Source organism: Ornithodoros turicata, chromosome 5 (assembly GCF_037126465.1).
Source record: "Ornithodoros turicata isolate Travis chromosome 5, ASM3712646v1, whole genome shotgun sequence".
NCBI classification, from domain to species: domain Eukaryota; kingdom Metazoa; phylum Arthropoda; class Arachnida; order Ixodida; family Argasidae; genus Ornithodoros; species Ornithodoros turicata.
Genome location: NC_088205.1, coordinates 25,192,143 through 25,213,841, shown reverse-complemented (window position 1 = coordinate 25,213,841; position 21,699 = coordinate 25,192,143). Strand labels below are relative to the sequence as shown.

The window sequence follows — 21,699 nt, the reverse complement described above, 5'->3', positions numbered from 1 at the left end:
TTACTTCTGAGAATCCAGTTTGCATTTAACAATTTACAGAAACTGGTAATTTCCCTGGCGATGGTGTCCCGAAGAATGAAGGAAATGACATTGTAGATTGCTTAAAGCCATGCTCGATGCAATGCGCAGCCACGCAAAATATTTTTGCGAGCGGCTTATCGCAGCGTAATCGCACCATAATTTTACGCGTATTAGTCGTGGCTTATGCGTGATTTTTTCGTCTCATGGACGCTCTGTGGCTTATCCACTGGTGTAGCTTATCTGATGACTGTTTTTCGCTGGTATTTTCCCCATATGCCGGTTTTAACGAAAGGGCCGACGGTTCCCCGGAACGGAATGCACGTAGAGTGCTTAACATGGGAAGGTCCACATTCGATTAGATTGATCTTTCCTGGTGCCTTCCCCCAAACAGCTTTAAGAAAAGGGGTGACTGTGATTCATGTCTTCTGGAGGACCACTGGCCCATCAATCCATAAAAAACAAGCAACAAGGGCACAGTCCGATGGTAGAACACTAGAACTGACACCCTTTGTTGTACACCATGCTGACCCCGGAGTATGGACCACATGGTTTATGGCCTTCTCTATGGTCTCCTTCGTCACACAAATCAGTCGCGTCGTACTGCCCGTGGCTTATCTACACGTGCGGCTTATCTGCCAGAAAGTTTTCAAAACGTTCCTAGGAATGGATCTTGCGGCTTATCTGCAGTGCGGCTTATACACGTGAAATTACGGAAATTCAAAATCTCTTAATTCAATAATTAACTCATTCAATCAACAATTAATTCAATAATTAAACTGGATAATTTGAACTGACGGCCGGGTCCTGTGAATGTCGTGTATTTCAATGGGGAAAATGCCTAGCGCCAAGTAATTCAAACACGTTAACATGTGCGACGGTTTATTCGAACAAGATTTCTCGGTCGTACTGACTACACACCAGTCCTGAAGCGCATGGCCGTGGGCCGTCCGTTGTGATGCTGGCGTGTCAGGACACGTCTACCTATAGAGTGTTAAGGTTACTTGCTACTTGTAAGATTGTTACTTATGAAGGCCATACTTGTGCCAGAGAAGAAAGGAGCAACAAACCACCCTAATAGTGTGCACTAACGTGACTGGAGCGGAACGATGCCTCTTGCTCGAGGTCGGCAAAACAAGTGAGCCTCACTGCTTAACGATATCAAGACCTTTCCTGTTGACCACACAGACAACAAAATGGCGTGGATGATGGCTGATATTTTTCTCGAACGGGGTTGGCGACGTTCACGTTTGCACGGTTTGCGGCTGACTTGGGTTCAACATCGCAAACGATGTTGATAGAGTTGCAGAAAACGGGACTTACTGTGTTGAACCCTAAAGTACGATGCTGTAAGTATACTTTACAGCATCAGTGGCCAGTGGCGGCTGACATCCTTGCATGATCCTTCTGGTTGGCGTTGACATATTTCGTCACATGGGCACCTGAACCTTGTTACGCGCGATGTCAGGAGAGTGATGTGAAAAGTCATGTGAGCTAAGAAAGTGTGTTCTACTCACGTGGGATCGACTCTCTGGTGTGCACGTGCATCATGTACTAGGCTTATGTTTCTTGAAAATGTTATGTAGTGAACAGATGTTTCGCTACAATCGAAAACAGATTTTCTATTTTGGTCTTGTACTTCTCCTTTCATGTGCCTCTTTCTTTCAGACATTCGAGAGGCTATAACAGCTGGCATTCAGAATCCTTTAATAGACGTATCATCATTTGAAGATGGGACTACATTTTTAGAGGTACAGTTGCCATAAGAAAGAGTTATGTGGGTCCTGCACAGTGCGTGGATTGCAGCATGTCATACATGTAGTACTAGTATTTGAGGCCTATGGGCCTGTTGCTCTAAAGTTTCGTCTGGCGACTGCAGTGCCGACTGCCCTCCTTATTGTCCTAACTGCCCTAGTGTAGAGCGCCCTTATTAGCCGGTCGTGACCGGCATGTTCCCTACCTTACCACCGTACCGGGAATGTCATCTGTTTTGTGGAAATCCCTGCGCCACGATTTTTCAGAGCTTCAGTGTAGGTGATATGTCCCTATATGCGGAAAAACCTGCAGCCGCACGACCACAAATGGCGCTACAGAATACGGTTCGGAGTGCCTCCAAACGTCGTGGCAGTGGCCCAGAAAGACTAACACATAATGCCCCTCACCACCTCAAGTTGCATATTTCGTTTCAAGAACGTTAGCCTAGTTGTTGTCTAAGCCTAGTTGATGAAAAAGCAACAACTTTTTGATGTTTCCCCATCATGAAATTCAGTCAGGAACAGAAAAGAAACATGTAGCTTCAAAACGAGGACACGAAAACAACAAGATCCCAAATTGAGTGTGATGATGATGTGGTTCTGCTCTTGTGACTCCTTTCATCTATACCTGGAGAAGGGATATCATTTTGTGTATTAACCAGCCCTGTACATCCTTGTATAAAATGACATATGGCAACCTTTTCACTAACTGCTGCTTTTCTCTGTCAGGGCTCAGATTCTCAAGATCCAAAAAATAACTTGGGCTCGACAAGTACAACAAATCAATCTATGATTCGAAGGTTTAACCACCATTCTATGATGGTACTGAAAGCATGCCGAGGTGCCTCCAGTTCAGGATCAGATGCAAAGACGGATTCCACACCTCAGCCCAACGGCATCGCCTCCGCTCATCCCAACGGCATGAACAAGACCAACGACAGGCTTCACGACGGTCATGACGAAAGCTTAGGGAATGAAGTGGCAGTAAAGAGGGTGTGTATACAATCTTTCCGAGAGACCAGGCTTAATCTCAGCAGTCCTTTTGTGTTGTGAAAATCTTCTTTCCAAATTGCCCTTTCGTTTTGCTTTGTTTCCCCTGCTGTAGTGTTCCTGTCATTTATCGTAATGTGTGATCATAGAGTAGAGCTTAGAGAGCTCAGCTTAGAGTGAGAGAGCTTAGAAAATATTTCCTCACACTATTTAGAAGTATTTAAGACTTTTTGGAAGAGGTGTGCGAATATCCGAAAGTTTGCATACGAATGGGATATTTGGAATATTCGATTCGTATTCGAACATTTAATATTTGAAGTTTTCAAATAGTATTCGTAAATGTTCGAATATTCAAATTTTTTCAGATGTCATAGCAGCTTACTACAAAGCTGTTGCGGGCTGCGCGCAGGAATTTGTTTGTTGCGGTAATAGCAACAAACATGAATAGTAGATCCTTAACTTGTATCAGTATTGTCATCCTGATACATAACTTATAAACACGGGACTGGAGGACAAAAAATGACAAACGACCCCCCAGTCTCGGGTTTTTAATTTATCGAACTATACCACCAGCTCGCTTGCTACCTCTCTCTCCTCTCGTTTTGAATAGTATAACAGCTGCAAACCGACGCGCTGAGCTTTCGAGGTGTGCTCATCTGCGAATGCGTCGCTGCACATTCGGTAACCGGAACCAAAACTTGTATGCGGTGTTGTGCAGCCGCCATTAAAGTCCGCCCCAGCCAAACGCCAAACCGTGGATTGCTTCATGCATCGTCAGCACATTCGCGGCTTTAGTGGATTGCCAACGAACTCTGAACATTCGTGTTAGGCCTACAGTTCGGTGAAATTCCGGTTAAATATTGAAATTTTGTTGGTGTCGAGCCGGAGACCGCTGTTCACCGTGCCACTGCATGTACAGCCAAAACCCGTGACTCGCACACGTTTTTTTCGATTCCAATTTGTGGTAATCACGTCAGCGTAATAGAATCATGGTTGCGCGTGATGATGGCGATAATCGAAGAATGGGACATGGCGATATTTCGACATAGTTTCTCCAACTCCGGCGCTGTGCGACCACATGTTAGAAGTGCCAACTAGGACGACAATAATGCTGCAAAGTCATTTGAAAGTGCACTAACTGTTGTTACAGATGATAGCAAGACACATATGGCCTGAAGCCTGACCTGCACGAAGTGATTTTGCTCACTACTTGCGCACGTCGGCGCCTGCTCAACAAAGTTTTGAGGCACACGCGCAGATTTTGGTTGTGAAATGAATGGAAGCGCTGAACACGAACATCGCGGAAACAATCACACATGATAAGCACAGCCATACAACATCATCGAGGATCTCAGTTTTACTGCGGTAACGAATGAGAGTGTTCCAAACTATGCATTACTGTCAGGAACGATAGTCTCGCATCACGTGACATCACACGTGAGAGCACAGTGAAACCATGCAGTTCCTTCCCTACACGACACATGCAGAAGGCATTGTCAGTGCAAGAAGCGAGCATTTGCCACCTTAATTTTCCTTGTGAGATGTGCTCATCCTAGACCATCCCACATTCTGAACATGTCATTGCTAAGGCCCTTTTTCTGCTATTCCGCAATTCTGCAAAAATTTGCGGAATTGTGGGTCTGCTGCGGAATATCAGGTTTTGCGCAGAATTTTGCAGAAACTGCGTGCTTAACTCAGTTCATGCGCGAGATGAATGGACTTTGCTCACACCGGGTCGGCTTGCGTTACAGCGTAGATGTGCCAACCGGGTAAGGCCACCAGGCCGTGATATGGCCCCATCTGTGTGCTGGAACAACCTTCTAACTCCTCTCTCTAACCCTCAACTCTCTGGAATTCTGGAGTGGAATGCAAACGCTGACCCCTGCTTTGGTGTCCATAGCTGTCAAGTAACTCTGTGTGACTGTAAACTCTGTACCTGCAGAGAGGTCACTTAGCAAGTACAATTTGATAGTCAGTGACATACGTCACTCCCTCTCAGAAGAAAGTACAATGTATCTTGTTATGCTAAGTCACAAATGTTTTTGGAGTTGTGACCGTGCTCTTCCACACTAAGAGCTAACAGAGAATATTTTCTATCCGAACTAGGGCAATTTGCCTTTTACCGCGGAAAAATGCAGAATTCATAGTTCCCTGCTGCGGAATTCAGGATTAGCTGCAGCAGAAAAAGAAGGGCTTTAGCTCATTGCCCTTTACTTCTATTCTGTCTGTTTCACTAGCACTTGCAATGCCATTACAGGTGTTCATTGTCCATGAAAGATGTTTGAAGTGCAAGTTTTTTACAGTTTTCAGCTTGCTGCATGAGAATGGCACATCGTTTCATTGCAAAACCAATTTGACTGTACATGTGGAAGAACCGTGTGTAAGGACCAGCAGAACACAACTGTGACCATGCTGGTTTTCGGGGCTTAATTGTTTCTCTCAGAAGCCTTTATCCTATGACGTCTATGACGTGATATTCGATATTCGAAGGAAAATTTTGCAGATACAGTCAACCCTCAATTTAGGAACCTTCGATTTATGTATTCCTAGACACTGAAGTTTTCGGGTTTTATATTTTTCCAAATTCGGGGGGTAGAAATCGGGTCAATAAATTGATGCCGAAAATTCATGCAAATTCGGGCAGAAAAATTACCATCAGACTGAGTTCGGGGAGAAATTGGGCATTATTCTAGAATAAACGTTCACTGTACCGTTTATCCAGAGTGCCAGAAGTAAGGGGCAGTCGCATATTTTGTGAGAAACTAGTATGTCGATGCCTTGAGGTGCCTAGCCTAGGTGCAGTTTTGCAGGTAGAAATCGGGTTTAACCCTAGATAGGTGAACCTCAATTCGGGGTGCAAATTCGGGGAAAAATCGGGTTTAACCCTAAAACATCAGGGTCTATGTATTCCCTCGTTTTATGAACAGGAGCACAAGGAACCAAACTTTTTACATGCATTTTTTTCTCGTTTTATGAACCTCGATATCCGAATAATGAATGGAGTTTCTGGGGATCAACTGGTAGTTGCCCAGCATTTTTGCCCTCAATTTATGAACGGTTCGTTACGAGGTCAACAGAAATCATCAAAGGGATGATTTCGTGGTCTTATGAATGATGCCGGAACGGACGAAACATTTTCTAAGTATTCCACCCTGGGTTTTTAACCCCTTGAAAATCCGAACAACAAACGGGCTTTCCAGGGACGCATTAGGGGCCAAGTGTTCCTGACCTCAATTTATGGATAAGGTGGCCGCAGTCACCCAGAGTTCAATAAACGCAGACCAGCAGCGAAACTATGGGGTCAGAAGGAGTTCAGAGCATACCAGTGACGTGGTCCACATCTGTGTCAGCTATTGTGCGAAGTGTGCAAGTGTGGCTCAGCTGTTCACTGGACGGAATGTCCGGGAGGAATACACCATGTCAATGAGGAACTCAGCTATCACTTTTCCTCAAGACTTTGAAACGGAAGCATCGCGAGCCCAAAAGAAGCGAGCAGGCCTTACACAGTTTAGCATTGCATAATAAACAGAGTGTGAATGCGCTAATGTCTCTTCTTTGTAAGATTGTTACAGCAGTAGGCATGGTCGAAAGCAAAATTACACGATATGTTGCATTATAAACGCAATCCCAACTCGCAAATACTGTTTCATCTGCTCGATAGTACTCACGTAAAGGAATTTTCGATTTATTAATCCCTTGATTTATGAACGATTTTTCTAGGAACCGAGGGTGTTCACAAATCAAGAGTTGACTGTATTCGTATTCGAAAATTTCAATTTTTGCACACCTATACTTTTTGTTCTTTCTGGCTAGCTTCAACTACTATAACGAAGTACAGGCATTGCTATTTGGACTAGTTGGTACCTGTACTTGCTAGAAATGCAGGCAAAGGCAACACGCACAAAGAAGACACAGGCACAATGGGACACAGCTGCTTCTCTCAACTAACAGATTTTCCTTTTCATCACGACATATATGTACATAGTCCTAGGAAATGGAACGAACTACTTATCAGATCAAAATTTGCAAGCTCAAGAAAAATGTTCCGTAACAACCATGTGTTTGATGGTTCACCAAAAATACTGGTTTGTCTTGTTTCCTAGGACTGTGTGTAAATATACATTGTGATGAAAAGTAAATCTGTTAGTTGAGAGTAGCAGTTGTGTCCTGTTGTACATGAAGTTTTCTTCATGTTTGTTGCCTTTGGCTGCATTTATAGCAAGTATAATAAAGTGAACTCAAATGCGGGTTACAGTTACGAAGTAGTCAACATGACACAATTTAGTCTTTGTTGGTTGGCACGTGGGTAACTGATAAAGGTTGACTTAACTAGTAAGACTAACTACTTCAATAGACAGAGTAACAGCTGCTGCATGTAGGTACGTTCATTGTCTTCTGATCCTGCATCATTGTAACCATTTCGCATGACACTTTGCTAAGAACTCTTATGTGCATGATATTTCATGTTCTAAATAACAACTGTGCGGTATTCAAATATGCGTCGTCTTTTAGGAGCTCTGTGCAGTTTAATTTGGAACATGACGTGAGGGTTAATGCCATTTCCTTCATTTTAAAGGTGGCTTTCGTTAGACAAAATTTAATTTCAATCATTAGTATTAGGTTAATAACCGCCAGACTTACCTTTTAAACCGTGCTAGAAGGTGTCAGAAATGACCCTGAAACATATTTCAGTGTGGTTTTATAATTGTCTGATCTACAGTGTATGTATTTGTTAAAGCTCGGTATCAGGATCTGCCACAGACCTCACCTCACAGCTCCGTGTCATACAGTACCTTTGTTATCAGATCAAATTGTAATGCAACCAAAACTTGTCCTGTTAATAGCAACAGTACAGTGTGGAGACTGATTGATTGTTGCATTTACTGTGAGAACAGTTATGCATACGTGAGAAAGTGGAGCTGGAAGACTTGGAGAAGGAACGGGGCGACAGGGGCTTGACAGTGAATCTCACCCGACCTGAAAGGTATCGGCATGGTCCAACACCAATCGCAGAAACGTCATCAACATCTGATGATGCTCACCAAGACCAGTCAGCTTGGCAGCTCCATCAAGAAATCGAGGCCTGGAACCCCAGCGGTACAAATGTATGCAAAATGTGTAGCAGCTGAAAATTATTGCACGATAACTGGTTACATCAAAAGTGTAATGAACACAATATTTCTAAGAATAAGTAGTAAAAAAAAAGTCATTGCATTTAACTACAGATTTGCTTTTTTTTTGTTTCTTTTTGTTTCTTTTTAAGCAATTTATAATTTTTGCTTGAATGGATGAGCTAGTATGATTGTGCAAATTTCCTGGACATGTCCACGGATTTCCTTATATGTACTGTGCTCCTTAGGTACTGTCCTCAACATGTGCTCTTTCTGCCCTTGGAGAATTGTCACCTGGTGGCGCTCTTATGAAGAATGTGCAGCACATACCCCTCAAAGGTGAGACGATAATGTGGGGTTAGACAACACAGTTTTTTGTGGGATTACATCGGACCACTTTTGTCACTCGCAGCTGCAATTGATATATGAATCCTTGTATACACAAAAGGCCCTCGGTTTTCCACGATTCCACGAAATTTTGCACAATTCGGAATTCATCGTGGAATCCTTCGTTTGGCACAGAATTTCACGGAATTCCTTATTTTAAGGGGTGTGCAGATATTTGCATTCTCGAATTCGAATAGAATATCAATCAATCGAAGTATTCAATTCGCGAACTGAATACCCAGTATTCGGGTTTCCGGATATTCGACTATTCGCCGAATACGAATGACACCTTCCAAATGTGGGCTTCACGTGATGCCTCCCTGCATGTGGCGAAACCTGCTTTACAAAATTGTCCATGCTGCAGGGCAAACACTTAAGATAGTGTTAGCCCAAGTTTATTGTGCATACTTCACCTGAGGTAGGGGCGGCATCCCTCCCGTGTGCAGCTTAGCGATGGCTGTGGGGGATTTCGATTCGATGTCTGGGAGGTTGCCTTCAAAAAGTTAAGACCCTTAAATAATGCCTACAGCCCAGCAATAAAAAAGGGTGTCCCATACCTGCCAACTCTCCCGTATTATCCGGGAGAGTCCCGAATTTCGTTCAATCTCCCGATTGTACGGACGCGCCCTCCGATCTCCCGGAAAATTAGGGCTTGGGCTTTTCTTCTTCCATTTTCCTTTAAAAGGTGCGCAAAACCCATTCCTGAAGAATTAGACAGCCCGCCCGTATTTCGCGGCATGACTACAAATGTCTGGAGGTCGAAGCAGATCGCGTTGTGTCCGTGTTTCTTGAGATGACGTGCTATGGTCAGTCCAGTTTCGTACGATAGTCTCGTGGCCGTCCTCCGATGGCGCTCTCCAAACAGAAGAAGTACCTGCACGTGTTCCTCATACGTGACAAGTACCTTTTCACGCGTTTTCTGGTTGAGGAAACCAGCCGCGGACCGTGAGAGACAGCTTGTGACAGCTGCTCCGGATGGTGTTCCCAAAATTTGACGAAGCGAAGCACCGCTGGTGTCAACGGACGAAGACCGTTGCCATCATCGGTGTAACGTCCGTGGCTGCGCAAAATGCAATATTGGAGAGCCTGAGACGACGTGTGTTTGCAATTGCGGTTGATGGGAGCAACGGTAGAACGGTATTGCTTCGGATAAGAGGAATCTCAATAGTGTGGCAACGCTGTTTTGTGTGCACAAAATTAATGCCCCCCGTCGCGCCACGGGCAGTCTCCCGAATTTTCAGTTCGTCAGGTTGGCAGGTATGGTGTCCTAAAGATGTAACTTCCTCGGGGCATGTATTGTAAGCTCCTTCCTATAAAGTTCCCATAAACCCTGTAGATGCTGAAAGATCTTTCAGCTGGTACAAAATGATTGCAGGTGACAGAACGCATCAGAAGAGAACACAAGATATGATGTACGTAATGCTGAGACACAACAGTGCTTTGAATCTGTAATTTTATAAAATAGTTTTTGTTCCCACATTATTCGAGAAAATAAAGTGCTTCCAGTTTCATGCAGCCATTGGCTAATCGCCATGGAAAAACACGGAATTTACAGGTCGGTGCCGTGAAATTCTGAATTTGCCGCAGCAGAAAACTGAGGGCCTTATACATAGATATATGTATCTGACCTTAGAGGATAGCTACAACACAGTATCCTTATTCAAAAGAGGAAACTATGTTTGGGATTGCTGTCATGCGATCTATGGTTCCAATGTCATGGTTCAATTATGAATACTAGGCCTGTGCAAATATTCGAAAGTTTCGAATATCGAAGCGAATAACTGTATATTCGATTTGATTCGAAATCGAATAGCGATATTCAAATATATTCGATACTTTTTCGAATAATGCACGCTGTCTTTATCAAAATGACCACTGTGCACGCGTAATCAGTTTGCCTCTGTCATATCAATTTAAAAACGCACGTCAATCCTTCGATTTACGTACAAAATTTTTTGTGAGAAATCGCTGGAAGGAACTACTGCTAAAGCTGTTTTCCGAGATGGTCTCATCGCCATCGCGAGAACTGCTGTGCACACGCCGCGTCTGGTGACAAGCGCACATGTCTGTTCACTAAAGCGCGGACCCCATAACAAGCGACATGCTACAGATTTTGTCGCTGTCGCGGGTGTTAGTGCTGCTGTTTTCCGACTCATTTGAGCGGCGACAAAAGTGAGCTGCGAAACAATATTTCAGAAAAGAAATCGGCGTTTCCCAACGTAACGCCTCACGTCATGAAGTGATTTTAGTTTATATACACCACACAACCAAATGCGGAGTCGCCAATTAATAGCATCAAATTATGTGTACATGTATTTCATGAGGCCGGCTATTGGTGGCGCTGCGTTTCCCGCGCTTTCGTCTTCTTGTTCGTTTGTTTGTTTCTTTTCCCTCATTCTGGCACTTTTGCTTTCGAAGTTCGATTGCTTCCCACCTACAAGCTCGAAATTTCGTTTTAAGAAAGTTGACCTGCCACCCACGCAACGCCGTGGCCCCCACATTTCTGTCCTTTATCATTCACTTCAGTTACATACCGCCAAATCTAGCGGATTTGGGCACGCGTTGGGCAACGGTCTCTGGCGACAAGCGACAAATATCTACAGGGAGTAGATGCAAAATTTTGTAGCCGCGACAGAGCTTTTTTGTCGCTCGCATGGCGGTGCCGTCGTCGATTTTGTCGCTTGTACCGTGTCGCTGTCGCTTGCAGCTTGTTATGGTGTCTGCGCTTTACTGCTGAAAGTTGGCTTTGCGCCTGTGGCTGGTCAACCCGCATGCTGTAACTCGTAAGTGTGATCCGTGGTTTCTTGCTGACTTGAATGGCAACTGCTCGTGCTACTGATGAACCAGATGGGGCTCAAAGGAGCCTCATTTGGAAGTTTTTTGTGTGGCGTAATGGAGAGTCAAAGTGCTCAACGTGCGGCGCCTTGCTAAAGACGCCGACAGCAACAACAACAACTCCGCTTCTGAACCATTTAAGACAACATCCTGCCGAGTTTGAATGCTGAAGGTTTGAATTCGCAAACGGCAACCGTTCATCCCGCAGTGAAGAAGCTGCACGCGCAAGACGATATTGCGTCATTCAGTGGTTTCAAACTGAAACTAGCACCGAATTCCTCGCGGGCTCATTTGGTAACAGAGAAGGTTGCCTCGTTCATTGTAAAAGGCATGCACTCCTACAGTATTGTTGAAGAACTAGAGTATCGCCTGTGGCGATGAACCTCCCCACTCTCCAAAGCCAAAATAAAGTTGTTGTTGTTGTTGAAGAACGGGCATTCAGGAGTCTTTTGAACTGCGTTGTTCCCGAATATGTTGTGCCAGCATGTAGGACGTTCTCAAGATCCATTGTGCCAGAAATGTTTCAGAAGGCTAAAGAGCGCGTGGAGTGCGAACTGCGTTCAATCTTTGAAGAATCAGAAGTTATCCTTCTTCTGCACTGTGTGCACAGTGTACTCAAAAAAGAACTGCCATGTGGAGACAATGAAAGTGCCACCTTTGGAAAGAACTTCGAACCATCCTTAAAAACAAGATTCCCCAGTTACAAGACAACTCCTCTTTGTGTTCTAGCTACTGTACTTGACCCGAGGTTCAAAGATATCTGTTTCTTAACTGGAACAGAAAAGAGCTACATCAAGACACCGACATACACAACTGTTGAGAGAGATTTTTCAGACCCTTTGGAACCTGCAAGGTTTCCTGCTCGTCAAGAGAATGCAGAAGGCACGGAGAAGTTGGCTGTGTGGGGCATCTTTGAACAATTGGCAATGGGAAAAAGTGTGTACCTTCAAGAGGCACCAATAAATGACCAGACCAGCTGTGTCAGCACTTGGAGCCACCACTTCTCCCTCGACAAGAAAATCCTTTGTCATGGTGCGGTACAACCGGAAAACAGAAATACCCCCATCTTGCAAGAGCAGCCCGAAGGTACCTCTCCATACCAGCAATGCAGGTTGACAACGAACGACTTCTCTCTACCTGCAGCAGCACTGTCACAAATCGTCATTGTGATCTCTTGCCTGAACATGTTGAACAGCTGGCTTTTCTCCACGGCAGCAAGGTCTGACTGACAGAATTCGGGCAGCTTGAACTGTAGTAACAGTTGTATTTGTATTTTCTGAATTAAAGTACGTCGTGTTTTAGTTCCCCTGCGTTATTTGTTGTGCATTTGATTCGATTCGATACTTATTCGTATTCGATTTGGTGCCCTTTACTATTCGATTTGTATTCGATTCGAACTGAAAAATCACTATTCGCACAGGCCTAAATTGCGACTCACCCATATTTCACCAAGAAATCTGTAATTAAAGTATAAAGTTGCATCTCTGAAGTGTGGAGTCATCGTCATCTGTAGCAAAGAGAGTTGTAAGCATTTTCTGCATCAACAGTTCTGGGAGATCCAATGCACCAAAAAATGGCGTGACATACTGTGATGCAGGCAACTGAAGCGGCCAGTGTAACGTGACAGTGAGGCTTTAAAATGCATCTCATAGCTGAAACACAATGGCCGTGAACCATGTAGCAGACGGTAACTTTCATTCCACTCTGGTTCAGAAAATTACACACAATCGAAAGTCGTTTTGAAATGGTTGAGTTGATGGAAGTGCAGTGCAGAAAATACACAACGTGCATTGGTTCCCATGAAAATTCTTCAGTCATATTGTCATGGAAACCAAGTCACATGGATGTTTTCAAACAAGAACAAAATATGTTGTCCTTACCTGTACACTGTCAGTGTGTGTAAAAACATTTCATAAGGATGTGTTATCGAGGTGCAGATTCACATAGAACTTCAGGCGCTCATAGGTTGCTCGTATTTCTTATTATTTCCAGATACAGTTCCAGAAGATGTGCAGCGTGAGCTTCGGAGTACCTACGTGGCTCTGCAGGAGCTTCTCAGGCATTTCTGGTCTTGCTTTCCAACGACAACACCTCAATTAGAAGAAAAAGTATGATCTTTCGTAATTCTGCAGTGACGTCAGAATAGTTTTCAGACTTCTAGGAACCATAAAGTTGTTCTGAATTATCAAACTGTAAGAATCTTTAGTCAAAAACAATGCTTTCTTCAAAGCATTATTCAAAATGATCAGAGTGCCTTCCAAAAGGCACAAACATACACAGTCACCGACCAATTTTTGGGACTCCGAAAATTCAAACTTTCCAATATTTAGGATAAAAGTTGTGGCTTTATCAGACGCCCCATTGAGCCAATGTACTTTGACATACAAACATTCGGACTGTTTCTTCGCAGGTAAGGTTCGATTTTTTGTACATATTCGCCTCTATTTTTTTTTTTTTTCTTCTCTTATCTTTCGCTTCGCCTTTGCTGACGGCGTGCCTCCGCGCGCGCGTGGAGGCGGAGTTTATGCGCACGCACCACTGATGAGGTTATGCACAAGCACCCATAAACAAGCTATTGGTGGAGACAAGAAGTGAGATCACAAAATGATGTCCACGCCTTCAAGTGATCCTGAGGGGGCTTGATCGACTTTGTGGATACTGACGAATGCGATGAAGACGTGAGCATGTCAGCGGCACAGACACCCGCTGATACCGCGATTGATTCTTCAACGGTGACGGCAGTACCGTCAACATTGTCTTTGGTGTTGACGATGTCAGGAGGATCCGATAACTGTGCAGCTCATGGCGCACTACAGAACCTCCAGGTGATATGTTTAGAGTTCTTGCCTCCGAATACAACAAGTGTCCTGCAGCCCATGAACCAAGGAACGATAAAAAATCTCAAGGTCCTCTACCGGTCCCTCCTGCTCTCGCATGTTCCGCTATGCTACGAAAACAAAACTAACTTATAATGTTACGCTTGTCGCCGCGCTTCATATTCTTGCCGACTCGTGGGAAGCAGTGAAAGGGAGTACTATAGCAAACAGTTTTCGTCACTGTGGATTTTGCAAGGACAGTACGCAAATACGGAGTACGAGCACCGTTGGTATCACCATCGGTATGACCATTGGTATGACCATTGGTAGAGGACCTCCGACGCTCAGGTGTGACGATACCTGCAAGTGTAACGTTTGAAACATACGCCGAAGTGGATGAATGTGCAGAATTTTGTGCCGAAATGGCTGATGGGCAAATCGTTTCACAAGTCCTTGACCTGGCGACAGAAGGCTCCGACGATGACGTGAGTGCTATTGCTACTCCTGCAGTGGCAGCAGTAGTGGCAGCCGTCGATACGCTCGGAAATGTTTACCGTGACAACATGACATTAGCCGAAGTACGTCGCGGCACCATTTCTCGCATACACGCAGCAAAGCAGATGTGCGTTGATAGCTTTGTGTGCCTCTTTGAGCTTCCTTTAATAAAAATCATTTTGGGAGAAATTTGTGTCATTGACTAAAAATTTGGACTGCTCGATAATTCAGACCGATCTTGTGGCTTCTAGAAGTCTGAAAAATCGTTTGGCGACTGTACAGAGACAGAAGTTTTTGGGTTTAACCAGATCCTTCCCCCGAATTTGCTCCCCAAATTGAAGGTTGCCTCATTAGGATGAAACCAGATTTTTACCCAGCAAATTGCCCTCACTGAGACATCTGTAGGAATGCACAGGAACCTCTTTGGCAGCAAATGCAGTTACATCATTGTTTGTTCCAAACTAGTATACTTAGCTTGAGTGACGGAGCCCTATTTCTCCCCGAATTTAGCATACTGGAGGTTTTTTCCACCCGAATTTGCATGAATTTAGAGCACATGTTTATTTACCCGGTTTTTGTCCCCCGAATTTAGGAAAGAAAATATTTCCCAGAACTTCAGGCTCTACATATACATAGGGAGTGACTTTTTCAGGTTAAATGCCTTTCTCAGATTCGGGGGGTAGAAATCGGGTGCTATTTTTAAGCCTGTAATTCGGGGAGAAATCGGGTGATAATTATGCCTTCGAGTGTCATCGGGTGTTTTGTTTCTCACCTTGTCTATTAAGACCTTTCCTAATCTTTCTTCTTTTTTTTGTGTGTGTGTGTATGTGGGGGGGGGGGGGGGGGGGGTTACCCTGCCGGCACTAATCCCAAAGGCATAGACAGCACCTTGGCCCAATATTGGGCCGACATTGCCAATATCAGTCCAATATTGGGCCAAGATGTTGTTCTGCTTGGGAGTGCTGACACACATGGGTGTATTGCTGGGAACGTAAGTGACCCATTCTTACATGTGTTCCTTTGTTCATCTTCAGTGGAGACGTCACTTGAGGGTTTCATAGTGACTGGAATTCGGGGAGAAATCGGGTTTAACCTGAATTGGTCGGAGGTCAGTTCGGGGGGAATAACCGGGCGGAATCGGGTTTAACCCGAAAAAGTCACTCCCTATATATGCAATACAAAATTTTGCAAGTGTTTGGCAGCTTATGTACACAGCGAGAAATATCCTCATGGTGGCAAGGATGACCACCTTTGATGGGAGAGCTTCATCATAATGCTACCATGCTTCTGCCTTATTGTTGCTATGTAGACAGCTGTTCTCATTGCTGTGTCCTGGTTCGGTACATACTGCTTTGCCATTTTATTGGCAAAACCAAAGATGTTGTAGGGGGTAACAATTGTTGTCATTCGCTGCTCCTCTTCCAAATGCATTACCAATGATACAATGAACCCTCTCCCCCTGGCTACATCACTGTTGCGGAGTACAGTAGACCCTCGTTACAACAAAGTCGTCGGGACTGGAAAAAAATTCGATATAAGGAGTATTTTGATAAAAGTGGGAGCACAATAAATACGGTATAATTTGACCGAAATTGTGTGGGAGCGCATTTGAACAAGTAATTTCAAGAACACAATGAAAAATGCAGTCTTACAAACCTTTATTGTGGTGAGAAAAAGCTCGTAATCGCAACAGCAACAGCGTGTCTTCCAGTTTCTTGAGGACGTGCATAAGGGTGCAGTCACCTCCACGCCACATCAGACTTTGTTGCGCAAAAGATGAAGTATATTACGGGTTTCCGCCGTCAACAGAATTTCCTGTGATACATCTTCCAGGTCTTCGTTTTGACTTTTCGCACCCCACACAACATCGACGATTTCCTCGTTCATAGTGACACCAACAACGGGCTTGTCCGCATCGACAAGAATGAAAGAATCGGAGTCGTCGTCTACTTCCTGTCCAACGAGTTCGTGAACCCTCCTGTACAGGTCTGAGTTGTGCAATGTTCCGGCTCTGTTCGGGCATTCCAAAAGTACAGCCTCCATATCAGGGTGTCTCAAATCACGGACGCGCATCCTCTTGCTTGACAAACTTTTCTCGAAGCCATCCAGTACGTCGTGCTTCTCCTTCAGTATGGTTGCGAGCGTAGAATATTGAAGTCCTTGGAGATGTCAAATTTTGAACGTTCACCCTTTTCTACTTGGCGGATGAGGGCGACTTTCTGCTCCAAAGTCAAATGGACTTTGCTGGTGTCATGCGTCATGTCGAAAAGCGAACCAACAGTTTCCCTCCCCACCGCTACAGGCGCATCACGTGATCAGAGAGTCGGAGAGGTGGGCAATTGCACGTGCGCCACCGCTCTCGCTCTCCTTCGTGTTGCCCATCGGCCGTTGTTGCCGTTTGCGAGTGGAGGGAAAAAGCGGGATGCTGCATCAAGACGTTCCCGCGTCTTGCATTTTCGTACTATGCGGAGTTGGCCCACGGTGAACTTCGAATAAAGCGGTTCAAAATAAATGTATTTTGATTGGGACCTGGTGAAGCTTCGAAATAAGCGATAATTTGTAAAAAGCGATTTCGTTCTAACGAGGGACTACTGTATTTAGTGCTGACCCGTGCCTGTGTAAGTGGCAGAAACCAGAATTTCGGAAGCCTGGAAGCTGTGACTATGACTGTATTCAGTTTGGTGAATGTTATTGCAACTAATGTGGTCTTTGATTACAGTTAAATATTCTAGTAAATACTACTTGAACACCTCAACCTACCAAAATATTTTCATTGAACCATTCAGATTTCGTTAACCCATTCAAAGATAAAGCTTCACTGCTGCATTGTGTCTGCATTTTCACGTACGAAGCTTTTTTTCAACTTCTAGGGGCGCGTCTAGGTGCGTCCACATTCGAGTAGACTGATATTCCTGGTGCCTTCCCTCAAGCAGCTTTAACGAAAGTGGTGACGGTGATTCGTGTCTTCCGGAAGGCAACTGACCCTCGATCCATGAAAAACATAGAACAAGGGCACAATCCGATCTTCGTAGAATGCTAGAACTGACCTTCTTTGTCGTACACCTTGCCGACCTCGGAGTATAGACCACAGGGTTTATGGCCTTCCCTATGATCTCCTTTGTCCCACAAACAAGTCGTGTCATATTGCCCGCGGCTTATCTGCCCGAAAATTTTCAAAAAGTTCCTAAAAACGTGTCCTACGGCTTATCGGCGGTGTGGCTTATACACGTGAAAATACAGTATGTCTGTAGGTGGGTGGTTGCAAAGATAATAACTTTGAAGAGTTCCCTGTGCTTGGTGGTTGAGCCGTACACGATTTCGGAGAAGACGACTATTCCATACGAGCTGGAAATCCAGTCTGCACTTTGCTGGTGTACGAGCTGTATAGTCCCACGTTTGAAGTGAAAAAAACCTTACGTAACATTACTCATTGAATTTATAGGTGGTGAACATGAGGAGTACATTAGAAAGGTTCCAGTATGCAAAGTTGCAGCCATTCCAGGATAAGCTGCTTCGAGAGCATTACAGTCCTGATGTAAGTTTCTTCTGGGACGTTTGTTTTACGTTCATTATGTGAGGTGTTCAATATAGCTGATACTGACAATGTCAGTCCTGTGCATGTAACCCAAAGATTTCATGACCTGTTTTAAAAGAGGTTTGACGAGGAAAAAGTGGGGGAAGGGGTGAACTAGCTCAAGCTAGTAAACAAAAGCCCGAGGTACAAGATGAAATGCTTCATGCATGCTGCAGTAATTGGGCAAAAGCAAATTGAAGTTATTTAATGCTTTTTTTTTTTTTTTCGTGGATTGAGAACACTTAGACTGCTAGAACATGCCTATGATCAGGACAGAAGAAGTTAAAAAGATGTACTATTGATAATTTGAGCTGCCAAATCAAGGGGAGCTCAGCCTCTCTGACATTATCTTCTCTTTAATCCCTGTTTTGGTTTATGTGCCTCTCAACACTTTTTTCACACATGCACAAAACTGTCACCCAACCTGGGCTGACGCGTCATATAAACGATCATGTGATCTTCACTACCACAGCTAAAATTAGGAAGTAATAATGTCATCTATGGTGCAATGTCTCATGCAGCAATTAAGAAAGATAGAAAAATGTATGAAGACACGGTCTTCTTTATTTTGTTTTGTATAGCCCTGTACTATCCAGGTCTATGCAATATCTTGCCAGATCATTGTTCACACTAAATACAAGCAGCCAAAGAAACAATCTTTCTATCCATTGTCGCGAATGCGGATGTGGACCTTTGTTGGAAGTACAATGGTAAAGGCATCATATCAGTCACAATCTGCTAGAGTAACTTGGGAGGCTTTTGTGACTAACAGCAGCAATGGTTGTGCTAGCGTTCCGTCTATCAGGCTTACAGAAGATTAGTTATCTAAACTGCTTGGTCTGACTATCTGCATGGGAGTACAGGAATGTGTGGTTCTTTGTATAAGAGTAATAGTGCTTTCATTCGTCGTATATAAGCTTATACTGTTCCAGAATAAATTATGTTAGTTGAGAATTAGCAGTTGTGGTGTCTGCCTGGTGCTACTGTCTGTCCATCTTTGTTTTTTTTGGCTGCTGATATTTAGTGTGATCATGTACCAACTACCCTGCACTGCAGCTCTTGTGCAGGTCATTGTTGTTTTTGCTGTCACTGTTGCATTTCAGCAAAATTTTATCCTCAGTGCCATCCATTGTGTTGTGTGGTGACTTTACTTAAACGGACGGTTGCATCCGTTCCAGTCGATTTCGGAACTGTAGTGTCATTTAATTTCTTACGGACCCCTAACGACGGTAACGAAAATCATACGCGAAATACTGGCTTCACTGTTATTCGACGGAATGCATGCCAAGAGCAGACGCCGGATGCTGAGACTATGCCGGAATTCCCTCTCTAGAATAATGAGAAAACGTCATTCTGTAACCAGCCAGTGATGGCACGTCTTTGAGAAAAGGAATGCTGCGGCCGTGCGGGTGTCTCATAGAGTTAAAGGAGGCCAGAAAGCCATCCAAAAGATTTTCTGTTTCTGGCGAATTACGAAAGGATGTAACTTGACGTGACAACTAACACAAAAGAAATTCGCTGTACGCAGTATTTTTCTTGGAAGCGTATACGAAGAGGGGGGAGTCCAAGGCCTGTAGATCACATAAACAAAATACAGAAACCGACACTGAAGATTTTTGTTTAAGTTTAATTTGTACAAGCTTTTGCGTGGAGGTCCACGCTTCCTCAGGTGAGGATTAGTATTTTTCTTGGAACGCGCGCTTTCCCGCTCGACTCGCTCTGCAGGCTGAAACGAGGAGGAAGAGGAGGGTTGGCATGTCATCGGGGTTACAAGAGAGACCGCGCTCCAATTGGGGCCGGCGCTTTTTACACTTTTTGTTTCTTTTTTGTTTGTACTCCTAGTTCTCTCTCTCTGAAACAGATGGCGCTTCTCCAAACAAGCAAACGAGTTAGCGGGTTGCACCGCGATGACGTCAAAACGACTCTGGCGGCTAGTTGCGGGCATTGCCACCGTTGCGTGCGGTCGCGATTTTCAAAATCGAATTCCACGATATGTATGCATCTGTCGAGTGAATCACTTCGCATGGTGCGTTTTAGCAGTCAGGTTAATGGCTTGGCTTGAAAAAAATTGTCGTGACTCTGTCGTGTCGTTACTCGTGAAGCTCTTTCTGTGCTCCTTTAAGGGGCGTCTGGACGGCACCTTTCCTTCTATACGCACCGCCCTCTCACTCCTCCGCTTACGGAGTGATATCACGCCACTGGAGCTTCTGCAGCTGCGCAGGCAGCGCGAATCTTTAAAATTTGTTTACATACTATCGAAGCACTTTTCGGACGAAAAAAATAGCCAGGTAGACTTTTGGCTCATGCCAAACACAGTGGCATCGGTTTCATAGGTGGGTTTACGGACGACACCGTCCCTTTGGGGTCTTTGTCACCTAGTCAGGGTCTGTCTAGGATTGTAAGGCTTCTTTTTTCACCGAATGCTCGTACCTATACCCAAACACGTGGGAGCTTCTGCACCACATTATGGACTTCACTCTTGCGTGTTGTGTGTTCATAGCTCTATGGCGCAAGTATTAGTAAACGCGTGGCACGTCAAAATGTATAAAATGTGGATTTCATTGTGATTATGCGACTCACAACTGTTTACTTTTTCCTATACATGCAGTTGGCAGACCACCTGATGAGCATGTTGCAAGTGGCCTACAACAAATTCACAACGTGGCAGTCGAGACGAATGTCACTGGGTCTCAAATGAAAAACTCTAATTATGAAAAAAAAGAACAAAGCTATAAACCCGAAGTGCATGAGAACGAGCAGCTGCTAGCTGAAGTGCAGTGCATCTGTACAAAGGACACAAGTGCCACAGAATGGTACATGACAGTGCAAGTCATGCAGATGTTGGACTTTCCTTGCTGTGGAAACATCATGCTGCAAGCTGCAGAGAGTTGTGCCAAGGCCGTCGTCTCAAGAACGTCATCTCAAGGACATCTGTCGACCCAACTGGTTTACGGGCCCAATATCACCAGGGCGGTTGTTTATTCCATCAGACACCTTGCAGATTCATCCTCTGCGTCAAGGATATATGTGAGCAGAACTTTGTTGGACCAGTAGTCTGCAGCACATATTCAGGGTGTGAAAGTGCATGTGTGTAAGTGGATGATCTGGGGTGAGTGCTTTGGGCACAAATACCCTGCCACATGGAGTCGAGGTTGCGTTGTCTTTAGGTATACTGGCAATACGATTTGTAATAACAGAGTAGACACTAAATAATAAAATGTGAATCTACGATTGCGGAGATCATTTACATCTTGGTCAGCTTCACTCTCGTAAAAGTAGAAGTGATCAGAGATGAGAAAGTTACCCTCTAAACGAAACTAGTTAGTGACGAGTTACGTTATGCAGCTAAATATGTAACTAAGTTACTAACAAAGTTACAACACAACTAACAAGTTACTAACAAGTTACAAGTTCTGAAAATGAACTTTAAGTTCCTTAGTTACTTATGAAAAGGAATGAGTTTCTTACAAGTTACTTGCTACCATGCCATAACTAGGTCTTGACCTATGTGTGCATAATCAGTTGAGACCTTGGTGTCATCACCGTTGGGAGTGTGGGATAGCAACACGCTCAGAATGCTTTTGGTATGTGGCATAATTCAAATGTTTCTCGGCTTCCAAGGGTGCACAAATGGTGATGGGTACCAGACTGAGTTTCAGCGGTGAAGGTTCCCAAATGCTTTGCGTAGAGCACACAACATTATTGGTCTCACAATGAGA

At 44.3% G+C, this 21,699-nt stretch overlaps 1 protein-coding gene across 1 annotated transcript in view; it reads left to right on the top strand.

Moving 5' to 3' along the window:
* LOC135394235 (general transcription factor IIH subunit 1-like) overlaps nt 1–21,209 on the top strand; it is a 34,159-nt gene extending 12,950 nt beyond the window's left edge. The window contains exons 7-13 of the mRNA XM_064624873.1: nt 1,687–1,769; nt 2,502–2,765; nt 7,658–7,867; nt 8,122–8,212; nt 13,088–13,203; nt 17,849–17,941; nt 20,589–21,209. Coding sequence (XP_064480943.1) covers nt 1,687–1,769; nt 2,502–2,765; nt 7,658–7,867; nt 8,122–8,212; nt 13,088–13,203; nt 17,849–17,941; nt 20,589–20,678 — 947 coding nt within the window. The 3' untranslated portion in view covers nt 20,679–21,209. The remainder of the gene's footprint in view (nt 1–1,686; nt 1,770–2,501; nt 2,766–7,657; nt 7,868–8,121; nt 8,213–13,087; nt 13,204–17,848; nt 17,942–20,588) is intronic.
* The last annotated feature ends 490 nt before the right edge of the window (nt 21,210–21,699 follow it).